Source organism: Pogona vitticeps, chromosome 2 (assembly GCF_051106095.1).
Source record: "Pogona vitticeps strain Pit_001003342236 chromosome 2, PviZW2.1, whole genome shotgun sequence".
Lineage (NCBI taxonomy): Eukaryota > Metazoa > Chordata > Lepidosauria > Squamata > Agamidae > Pogona > Pogona vitticeps.
Window position 1 is genome coordinate 134,818,848 of NC_135784.1, and position 11,900 is coordinate 134,830,747.

Below are 11,900 nucleotides of genomic sequence, written 5' to 3' on the forward strand. Positions count from 1 at the left end.
CCTGAACAGGTGCAGTGGTCTCTCAAGACTTGAGCATGCCAGGTTTTCAGTGGGTTTTTACTGGGTTACTTAACACCCGGTGCAAAGTCCCTCAAGTCTGCTGATCTTTCTCTGGTGTGTGTGGATTTTTTGGGATTGGACCATGATTCCCCTATTGGCATACATGAGGATTATGTCTTCAGAGATGTAATCCCCTCTTTTCCATACCTCTTATCTTAAAATAATGAGGAATGTAAACATTTTGACAGCATGAAATCATGATTTCGCTAGTTCGAAACTCCCCACAGATTTTTTTTGAACCAGCTCCATTCACCTACTCCAAATCTTTTAGTACAGGAGTGTAATTATGGAATGCCCTGTCCATTTGGCATACAAGGGTTACTGAGATAATCTATTGTTTTGAGTAGTACCTATTTATAGAGCATCTTTTCCTAGTAGCATTAAGATGTGTGTGTGTGTTTATTTTATTTTATTTTATTTTTTGGCAGCTAGATGCTGGAATTGCCAGACATATCCAGGAATTGTCAGCTTCCAGTGACTCCCAGGACCCAGAGGAGGTGAATCTTGGAATACTGCAAAACAACCCTATTTTAATCTTTGGACCAGTGTGCTCGATGTCTGTGGGAGAAGTGCTGGGGGGGGGGAATGTTATGTAGTAGCCAGAAAGCAAGGTGATGACAGAAAATCCAAACTAGATGCTGAAAGGATTTCATATTTGATTAGCCTGCTTTCCCTCCCTCAATGACAATTAGACTTGCAAAGAAAGCCTGTGTTTACCTTCCAGTGACTAAAAACAAAATATGTCTCACTAGCTGCAAATTATGTAGGCAAAATAATGTGGCATGACAGCCAGATAGCTTTTTATCACTTGGAATAGGACCTCTGTAAAAACGTGGTAAGTGTTCAGTTAGACCCTGGGTAGCTTCTGAACTGGAATAAATGTGGTTCCCTACTTCTTTATCAGAAAAAAGAGAGAAATTATCACACTAATAATCGACATTATCCTATAACCATCCCTACTACTTTTTGATGATTATAGCAAGACAAATGGCATTGAAAACTCCCTTCTGGAGTCGATTTCTTCTACCTGAAATGACGTTAAGCTACTAATATTGTTACCTTGGATGATTTGTTAGTACTTTCTTTTTTTTTAAAAAAAAAGTCCACTTATAACTTGGTCAGAGGGCCATATAATTCATTCTACACAAAACAAAGATATCCCATACCAGTTCCTTTGTGCAGTTTATATGGTGGGCACTTGGTGAAAGGTTGCACTTACTTTCTCTGTTGTGAATCAGCTGAAGCTAAGAAGGGAACCTAAGAATCATGTACTGCAGAGTTCAGATTCTGAGTTATTTTAAGGTGGACTTAAGCCCACTGAGCTCTGCTTAGGCTAAAACTAGGAGTCTGGTAGTGCAGTGGTTAAATTGCAGGACTGTAATCAAGACACTGCTCATGACCCGAGTTTGATCCTGATGGGCTTAGTAGGGGGTCTGAGGTTGACTCAGCCTCCTATACCAGTGGTCTCCAACCTTGGGCCTCCAGATATTCTTGGACTGCAACTCCCAGAAGCCTTCATCACCACCTCTGCTGGCCAGGATTTTTGGGAGCTGAAGTCCAAGAACATCTGGAGGCCCAAAGTTGGGGAACACTGTCCTATACAGTACTTCCAAGGTTGGTAAATTGACTACCCAGCTCATTGGCCAGGGGTGTGATAGGGCGCAATGCGTAGCCTGCATAATTAATGTGTAAACCAGTCAGAGAGTGTTAAGTGCCATGGGGTGGTATATAAGCAACACACCACTTTTTTTGCTTTTGTTTTATGCGCTGTACTTCAAAAGCTTCTTTCACTGCATGTGCATGCCATGTATGAATGCTAGTATCATATATTTCAGATGGTGGCCAGGCTGGTAGGTGGACTCTGCACATATATGAGTCAGTACATGGGGTTAAAACATGCCTGCCATGTCTTGCAATGATGTTGGCAGACATTTTACAGACTCAATACGGAGGTCATTGCCGTGTTCAAATTAAACTCCACAATGCCTGTGGATCAGAAATGTTTCACTCCACTTGACTTTTCCTGATCTTGATCTCGTTTTCCCTTTAGTGCATTACCCCTTTGATGAAGTTCTTGGAAAGTGAACTGCAGTACCTAAATGGGAACCTGGTTCAGGAGAACTTCAAGAGGTGAGCGAAGATGTTTGGCATTGCGGTAAAGTTCATTTTCTATATTGGACAGTGTGTGAAAGGAAGCAACAAGAAGAGAAAACGGTGTGCAGAAATGCCTTTCCACACAGCGAATGGGGGCCTGTTCTAATATCAGTTATAGTCTTCTCCTAAATTTAAAAGACAGTCTATACTCCTCCAGGCAAATGTGAAGTACAAAGGGAGGGGATAGGATTGCAGCTTGAGATTGATAAACAATCAATCAAGGAGTGCCTTACTACCTTAAATGAGTTCAAATCCCCAGGGCCAGATGAACTGCATCCAAGGATATTGAAGGAATCGGCTGAAAAGATTGCAGAGCCACTGTCTTTTATTTTCTTGAAAGCATGGAGGAGGGTTGCAGGACCAGATGAATGGAGGAAAGCTAATGTCCTGGTCATCAAAAAGGGCAAAAAGGAAGACTGGTCAGCCTGACATCAATCCCTTATAAAGCAGTCACTCTGCAAGCACCTTGAAAACAATGCAGTAATAACTTGAAGCCAACATGGATATGTCAAGAATAAACCCCTCTTGACTAATCAGTATACCATTGACTGATGGTAGACCATTGGTCTAGATGGGCGGTGTATAAATCTAATAAAATAAAATAATAAAATAATAAAATAATAAATAAATAAATAAATAAATAAATAATCTGTCTCAATTTTTGATTGGGTAACTTCCCTGGTAGATGGGGGGGGGAGGAAATACTATAGGTGTAACATCTATTAATTTCAGTAAAGCCTTTAACAAAGTGCCCCATGACATTCTGATTAGCAAGCTAATTAGGTCTGGGCTGGATATGAGCCAAAAGTGCAATGTAGCTGCAAAAAAGGCAAATTTGATTTTAGGCTGCATTAACAGAAATATAGTCTCCAAATCCCGTGAGGTACTAGTTCCCCTCTATTTGACACTGGTTAGGCCTCATCTAGAGCAGGGGTCCCCAACCCCTGGTCTGCGATCCAGCAGCGGTCCATGGCCTATGCTGGACCGGGCCGAATCTGGTGTAGCAAATGGGTGAGGCTTGAGGGAGGGTTAGTCAATCACCAGAATTTCAGAGCCTCTTGTGCAACTGTTTTTACTGTTATTCTGATCAGCTTTCAAAAACAGTTATATACAATATGACAGCGATTGAAATGTAATGGCCAAATCTCTTATTCTTTAATGACTAGTGTCACTATCACGTTGAAAACCTTGCTACTCTGTTCTAGGTCTAGCGAAGTATATGTTATAGGTCAGTGACCCTTTTTTTGGTAGTACAGTGAGCAGCTGACCCGCTCCCCTTTTCAGCTGTACAGTTTTAATCCCCACTGGAATCCTATTGGAAACCAAGGGACAAAACCTTTGGGGAGGGGACGTTGATGGTTTACACCAGGGGTTTTAAACTCAATTTACCTGGGGGCCGCTAGAGGCAGAGTCTGGGCCGCATCAGATTTTCTGCCAAGCGGAGCAAGAGCCTGAGGAAGCCGCCCAGGAGTTTCCTTAGCCGACAGACAGGTGGGCTGCCTGGCAGGCTGCAGTTCTGGATGGAGGGTGCAAGAGGTGCTGTCTTGGGAGAGAGCCGGCGGCCGAGGCAAGGCTTTTTTTTTACTCTTGAGAGCAGAGGATGTGTGGGTGCTTTGGGGGGCAGGCATGACGAGGGCCACAAACTATCATCTGGGGGGCCGCAAATGGCCCCCGGGCCACATGTTTGAGACTTCTGGTTTAAACCCTCCACTTTCTTGACTATTGCAAGATTGTCTAGAACTTGCTGGCATCCAATGAACCTGCCTGGAGAGCGTCCTCCGTGCCAGTTTAGCCTCTATATCTTGCTGTTCCTTTTTTTCCTCCCTCTGCCTCACCCTTAACAGTTTGCTGGAGCTTCTGTGGAATCGCACCCTGGACCTGCTGAAAGGGGCTACAAGACAGCAAGTTGGCAGCTTGAGGTACTTCAGGAAATTGCAGTTTGCCCTCCAGGTACTTCAGGGTATGACATGGAAGGGAGGGAAGAGGAGCCGGAGTTTTCTTGTGCTTCAGCCTCTTCCTGTCTTCTTCCCCACCTCCTTTTGACAGAGCCTGGAGCTGTGTTTCCATGCAGAGGGCTGGGGGCTGCCAAAGGACACCCTTCACACTCCAGCATTCATGGTAAGAGGCTGGAACCCCTGTGCTTCCCCCTCCCTGCCCCTGCCTTGTTGGGTGGGGAAGCCCCTCAGCAATGGCCAGGACCCGCTAGGCATGGATCGAATGTGAGTAATGATGGGTTTGTTCAAATCAATGGGGACCTACTTGTCCTTGCTGTGAAAACTGCCCCTTCCTCTCTCCTCTTGGCTGACCCAAAAATTAACAGCATTTGACAGACTCCTCGTGAATGTTGCCATCTTCAGAAGCTGTTTTTCACCCACAGCCACATGATCCCCATTTGGAAGGGAGGAAAGAGTTTGCCAGTCCGGTCTTAGTTTTTAGCCGAAATTCGCCTACATTAGTGTAAAAAATAACCAGAGTGCTAAAAAGATACCTTAGGTGAATTTTTCAAGAGCCACAGCAGAGCCTTTAGAGTGGATGCCTTACAGGAGGGCATGAGTGTACAAAACCACACCATAAGGGGCCCCTTCTAGTTTAAACAGTCCACTGCAATTCCAAAAAGCCTTCTGTCTGGGGCCACCCTAATTGGAAAGCTTCCGTTTGTGTTTCTCTCTTGCTGTTGTTTATTTGTTCTGCATTTATTTATTTACTGCACTTCCAGGCTGCTTTTCTCCCAGCAATGGGATTCAAGGTGGCTCACAAATCATTAAAAGAGGCAAGCATTAAAATGACATAGGAAAAGCAATTAAAATTATTAAATGTTAAATCATTATGTAAAAACAAAATAATAAGCATAAAAGCATTTTAAAATCCATTTAAAATGAGGTATTGGCAGCAAACATAGGATCATGTTTTTTTGTTACTAGGTGTTAAGTTGGAACCAACTTATAGCAACCTTAATTTTTCAATGAAAGTGAGATACAGTATTTAAGGACTGTTTTTACCATTACCATCTCCCAGTGAGTTTCTATGGCTGAGCAGGGAATGAGATCCAAGCCTCCTTAGTCCTAGTTCCTGCCTCTGTCCACTGCACTACACTGGCTATTTGTGTGCTTCTGTCTCTGCCTTTTGATGTCCATAGATCTATACCGGTAACCCATAGATAGGCTCAATACCCAATGAGTCATATTTCTGCTCAAATCAATTCTCTCCTAGGTTCTGGAGAAAGAGCTAGACCTTTGCTCTTCCACCAGCAGAACCCTTATCCAGAAGTATTTCATTGCTCGAATCCAGCAGCAGGTATGAACTAGGTGGGCCTGTTTATGGAATGCAGCCCCACCCCTTTATTCTGCATTTTGTTTGCCTTAGCCCTTTGAGCATTTGTTAGGCTGCAGCCCTTGTGATGCCTTTGGGAGCCGCAGTCTCACCATGGTTGGAGAGCCACATGTTCCCCACCTCTGGTATAGGGCTGCCAGGACCATGAAGGGCCGGGGTACTTACAGGGCAGATAGCTTTTACCTGACTGTTCTTCTGTTTTCTCTTTCTACCTCTTAGATGGAAGCAACTCCTGAAAAATATGGGGCTGTGACCATTAAAGCAATGTATCGCCTTTCTGAACAGAAGCTACACATTGACGTGCTCAGTGCTATGAACCTCCTTCCCATGGATTCCAATGGTGAGAGAGCCTGCTACGTTCAGGCACTTGACCCCTAATTCTGGATCATGCCTGACCAGCCCACTACCTTTCATTCATTTATTTGTATGCAGCCACATCCTGATGGAACTGGGCTTAGTTCAGAAGAAATTAGGAGACTAGCAAAGAAAGGAAAAACAAAGATGACCTGGTTTTTCTCCCTTACAGTAGCTGCTGAGTTGGGGAGGGGGGTGTCTATGTTGTAAGATGTAGAGGGAATATCTTTGCTTAACTTGGTCCATTCGTCTCATGCAAGGACGGGTGGCGTTCCAGACAGTGACATTTTGTCACTTCTGAGTGGACTGGGAAATCATTGACAAAACTGCCTGCTGTTATGTAGTGTGTGGAATGAAAGCTGGGATACGGCTGCAAGGATCTTACTGGCATCCGGTGTCGCTCTGGATGCAGAGCAAGGTTATCATCTCATCTCATCCCCTCCCTGAGGAGAGAGGCTGAGTTACTCCCACCTACTTCACGATGCCTAAACGCAGTGTGCTGTTCTTCCCAACAGAAGCGAATGACTGTAAATCACTGACATGGGACAAAGGTGTCAAGGCTAAACCTCTTCTCTGCTGCTGGTGACTCCAGCTCCTGAGAGACACGACTGCTTTTGCCAGCATAACCCCTCCATTCTCTTTTGGGGCATGCTAAGCGCCAAGAAATGTTTCAGCTCCGTAGATCAGGGTTTCATGCAGACCGACAGTCATCTATACAATCTACCACTGGTGCCATTCAAGAGCTGGGTTGTGTTCCAGTTCTTCCGTATATGTGGAAGTGTGTTGTACACACAGCACCTTGCTTTCTGAAGTATGAATAGTCTGAAGGGAAGTTTTGGGTGTGCGGCATCCTTATAACGTCAAGCACAGACTGTGTAATATACAATATAAAATGAAATACATTTTTGTTGCATTTTATATTATCTGTCGCACACACAGAGCCAGTGCTTAATGCTCTGCATGTGTTCGAGTTAAAACTAAAGTTATATCTAACAGGCATGGATTGAGAGCCCTAATAATCGGAAGGCACAATCTAGCCTGTAGTTCACATAGTTGTTCAGGAGAGGCTGCTGTTGCCTCACTGGATTGCTCTTGAATCTTTGAAGAAATGGTGACTCTGGATGTAAATCTTTATACAGTACTAGGCTAGGCCTCTGGACTCCTTTAAGAAGCTACTGCCTTCAGCACTGTGTTGTGCTCAGGACTTGGACTTGATAAATGAAGATTTTTATAAAGCTGAAGAAAAGAAAAGAAAGTGGTCTAGATTGATACTAAGGTAGTGCTAGATCATGAGATGACAGAGATGTTTCTTGACATGAAAATGATCTGAAGTTCAGTCTGTGGCATCTCCAGTTTAACATGCTTTCTGTTAGCATGACCGCAAAGGACACTTTCCTTTACATGTGAGGGGACCATTGCTCACCACTAGATCAGAAAATATAATGTGGTGACTCAACAAAAGGAAACATCCTCTATTGTAACTAGAAGGCTGATGTTTAAGTATCAAATTTGATATTAAGGGAAGTATGATTTCATTCTTACAAGCCTCTTTGTTTCCTTTGCACAGTCCGATTTCCTCATTTGCAATCTAGCTTGCAAATCAATCACTGTTTATTCTCTAGTTACCAGTGGCTACAAGCAGGCAGGCCGGAAGGCAGGCTATAGAAGTGAGGTAAAGCATGCAGTAGGACAAGCAGATGTCTTTCATACTCGAAAGAGCATGTCTTATAGGTCTGAGCTGAGTTTATCATTCAGTTGACCCCAACTGTCAGTAATCTTAAGAATTTGCTTACGGAAGGGTTTGCAAGTGTTGGCTGTTCTTGAGCTCAGCTCACAATATGCAGCAAGGAAGTAGGGCTAAGCATTTCACAGTGGAAATGGGTACGATAGAAAAGTTAGATGTTGTAGCAGCCTTGGGCATTGCAGAATTCTGTTAGCTAGCCTCCTAAAGGTTGCTTATACCAGAGGACTGAGGAAGAAGTGTTCAAAGGCATGCTCGTATATTCCAGTTGTTTCCTTGGTTCTTCCAACCTCCCACATCCTCTCTTCTTCAGGCTCAAGTGATCCCTTCATCCAGCTAACTCTGGAACCACGGCATGAGTTTCCTGAGGTTGTGGCACGGACAACACAGTGCATCAAGAACACTCTCCACCCACTGTTTGATGAAGTTTTCGAATTGTATGTGTGAACAGCTGGTCTTCTTTCTATTCTTCAGCCCCTCCCCAGGGTTGGCATAGTTTTGATGAACAGCATGAGCCGTGCTCATTAGGTTCGGCCACACTTTTCCATCACTGACGTGGCCTGGGAGTCGCTGATATAACATGTAGGAATTGCCTCGTAGGCTGGAGCTTCCACCATGTTGTAACTTTTCTCATGCACTTTGGAATGCTTCTCATGTGATGCCTGTGCAGTGGTAGTATAATTCAGTTCCCATATTTCTCATTACAGTTTGGTCCCGCCAGATAAATGCCAACAAAATGGGGCCTGCCTGATGCTCACAGTATTTGACTATGACACCTTAGGAGCCAATGATCTGGAAGGAGAAGCCTTCCTCCCCCTCTGCAATGTGCCGGGACTACATGAGAATGAGGAAACTATCAACCCATTTGGCGTGCCACAGACCCGTTTACCTTTGACTCATCCTGGAAGTACTGGTAACTCTCTTGTTTGTCCTTTCTCAGTCAAGCTCATTCTGAAAATCCCTGCTGTTCTTTGGCAGAGAGAATTATGGACCAGGAACTATCCCCAATGACCATCTTTCAGAAGACAAAATTGGGAAAATCTGCTGTTTACTCTCTAAAGCACTGGTTCTTAACCTTTGTTACTCAGATGTTTTTGGACTGCAACTCCCAGAAGCCTTCACCATCAGCTCTGCTGGCTGAGGTTTCTGGGAGCTGCGGTTCAAAAACACCTGAGTAACAAAGGTTAAGAACCACTGCTCTAAAGTATACTAGACTGTTAAGTGTGTGAGAATACTCAGCATGTCAACTGCATGGTAACCCAGAGGTGTTCTTGGGACTGCAATTCCCAGAAGCCTTCACCCCCAGCTTTGCCAGTTGGGGGTTCTGGGAGTTGCAGCCCAAGAACACCTCTGGGTTACCCAAGGTTGAGAACCATGGACCTAATCGGAACAGAGCAAGAAATTAAGTCTGTGTGGACAGGGTTATATTTCAGAGCAGAAGGAGAACTGTAGCACTTCTGCTATTTTTGGGCCACTACTCTCACAGTCCCTCACTACTAGCCATGCTGATGGGAATGGTAGACCAAAAACACTGGGAGGGTCTACCCTATGCTAGATATTACTGTTTTAAAATAATTTCTCAAGGCTCTAGTCCTTATAATTGGTGAATGTTCTAGATCCCATTTCCCTTAGGCAAAGGGGAAATGCTGCAGGTATTGCCTCTTACAATGCCTTTAAAGAAAATAGAATGGCATGTATTTTAATTCCTAATGTTGGAGAGGGAATAGCCTTGGGTCACTTCTTTTCCTCTGGAAGAAGCAATTAATAATAATTCAGAAGCAGATTTCATAATTCATTATTTTTGGTTAAACTCCAGTTATGCTCACAATGCTCTACTGATGTTGCCTGTTAAGGTTTTTGAGGCATTTCTTTACATTGTGGATGATCATGTCTGCTCATCTCTCTGGGCTCAGAAAGTTAGCTATGGTTTTATTGCAATGCTCCATTTCTGAGAAAGGAGAACAGACTTTTTCATGAAATGGCTGAAACCTGTTTCAGCTTTTGTGGAAAGAAGGCTGAGTAAAGGTTTGACTTTACGTACAGCACTTGATTGGAAGCAGACCCATATTAAACAGAGGCCATTTTTAAAAAGGGGATACAATTATGATGAAATTATTTCAAACGGCAGGTTGTGAAGCCTTTTGACTTTCTTAGCTCTAGGGTCACAGGGGCTGGTCTTTGCCCACTGGGAGCTTCTGGATTTACCTGAACCTCAAAGGACCCTTTGTCCTGCTCAACAATTCCAAACAGTTCAAACTGCAAGATGGGCAATAACATCACACCCTGTCTATTCTCTGTAATGAAATTTCCTCCTCTTGATTGCCTGTAAAGCTGCTTCCATAGCAACCCTTCAGCTAGGGAGACCATTACAGTCACCGAAGGGAGTTGGCAAGAGGTGCTTAGCGCTAGAAGAAGATTTGAGAACAGCTGTTTCTTTATCTGCTTTGTTCACCAGGGCCCATCCATCATTTAGACTGCAGGCCTTAGTTGTGAACTTTTCACATACAGGCATACCTTGGTCTACGAATTTAATGCATTCTCCAGGACGTTATGTAATGCAAAAATTTCATAAACTGAAGTGCAGATTGCCATAGGAACAGGCACAATGCATCCTGGCACAATAAACCTCCAGGCACAATGCATCCTGGGGAAACTTGCTTCGTACTGTGAAAAAAAACCACGTAAACCGAGGCATTATTTTCAATGGATTTTCCTTCATAAACCGAGAATTACATTAACCAAGGCATTCGTAAACTGAGGTACCACTGTACCTTGCTTCATCTTGAAGTCCCAGGGTTTTCCATCAGATACCTTTGGGCTTCTTTGTAAGTTGAAGCCATTTCTCTCCCCATGCCCCCCCGCCGATCATCAAACCCACAGAGTTGTATCTTTTTTCTTCTTGACCTCTTTTTAGGATGTCTGGAGAATAGCTGTCAAAGCGATGCTCTGAGAAACAAAGGGCTCCTAAGTGCTATAAATCAAAAGGCATTGTACAACTATTCTTTTTCCCCTCCTTAATTTTTTCCTAAAAGGAAAAAAAAAGTGATGGGAGGGGGATAAACACAGGAGATAAGAATGAGACACCTCCCCCCCCCCCCACTATGATGCCTCAACCACAGCTTTGTCTGAAGGTAACCTAAGACTCCACGAGGGCAGTAATCAATGATGTTTGGAATGGCGGAAGAGTGAACGGATGTTGAACATGACAAGAAAACTAGAGATTTTCAGTTCTTCCCTTTTGTTCCAGGCAATGACATCCTGAAGCTGCTGGAGACCCGAAAAGGAGACAAGGAAGCCCAGGCCTTTGTGAAGCTCCGCCGGCAACGGGCCAAACAGTCCAAGGAGATGGCATGAGGGCAGCCAAGCAAGAGGGATTTTAAAAAGCAAGGGTTTGGCTGAGGGGCAGCACTACTAGGCGCTACCATGGCAACAGCCAATCACACACTTTGGGAGCAGGAAGCCATTTTAGGCGGTGTGGATATTTGTATTGGGAGGCTTTGATGCAACCGACATGGGGCATTCGGGGCAGGCCCAGCAGCTCTTTGTCTGTGTCAGCCAAAGAGCAGCAGTCCGCAGAAGGGCTCAGTTGTGTTTGGATGAATGTTGGTTCTGTTTCCACACAAGGGGGCTAGGAGAAAAGAGCTGTGCTCCCTTTCCTCCCCAGCGCTTTTATTTTTTTGTTTGCAGCAGAATTTTGAAATAAATGAAATCATAGTACTATCAGGAGATCCTACAGGCTCTGAAAAGTTGTATCTTTGCCCTCCATTTTTGGAAAACGCTGATAAACAGGCACATGCACATGCACACGCACACACACACAGACACAGACCACAAAAGTCTGCTTGACTAGTGAAGCTTGTAATGAGCCCCTAGTGGCTTTCCTTCAGGAAATTCTTTATTCTGCTCTCCAGATGGCATGGAAAGTAGGCAGTCCTGGTACACCAGGATGCCAAAGGGGAAACATAAGCTTTCGCTAGGAAAGAAATCAGATATATCCAGCAATCTCCTGCTTCAGAGACTGGCAATTCCATCCGATTCAGGACAATTGACTTTAAATGGAATTAAATAGAACAACGGCTGGCAATACACCACACTGTGGTGGAACTTCATGCCCATCCATCCAGCTCCAAAGGTCATTTTTTAAAAAAATGGAAAACAAGTCACAAATGTTGCTAGAGAGTGAGAAATCTTGAGGTTTAAAAGTCGGGGGCAATTTCATTGGTGACAAAGGTGAAGAGGAATCTTATTTCTAACAACACGT

The 11,900-nt window shown here is 44.1% G+C and overlaps 1 protein-coding gene across 2 annotated transcripts in view; it reads left to right on the forward strand.

Moving 5' to 3' along the window:
- Positions 1-11,365, forward strand: part of UNC13D (unc-13 homolog D) — a 44,801-nt gene extending 33,436 nt beyond the window's left edge. For both annotated transcript variants that reach the window (XM_072990522.2, XM_072990520.2), the window contains exons 24-32: positions 489-557; positions 2,111-2,190; positions 4,059-4,164; positions 4,261-4,332; positions 5,425-5,508; positions 5,764-5,884; positions 7,953-8,076; positions 8,347-8,552; positions 10,887-11,365. In XM_072990522.2, the coding sequence (XP_072846623.2) occupies positions 489-557; positions 2,111-2,190; positions 4,059-4,164; positions 4,261-4,332; positions 5,425-5,508; positions 5,764-5,884; positions 7,953-8,076; positions 8,347-8,552; positions 10,887-10,993 (969 nt within the window). In that variant the 3' untranslated portion in view covers positions 10,994-11,365. The remainder of the gene's footprint in view (positions 1-488; positions 558-2,110; positions 2,191-4,058; positions 4,165-4,260; positions 4,333-5,424; positions 5,509-5,763; positions 5,885-7,952; positions 8,077-8,346; positions 8,553-10,886) is intronic.
- The last annotated feature ends 535 nt before the right edge of the window (positions 11,366-11,900 follow it).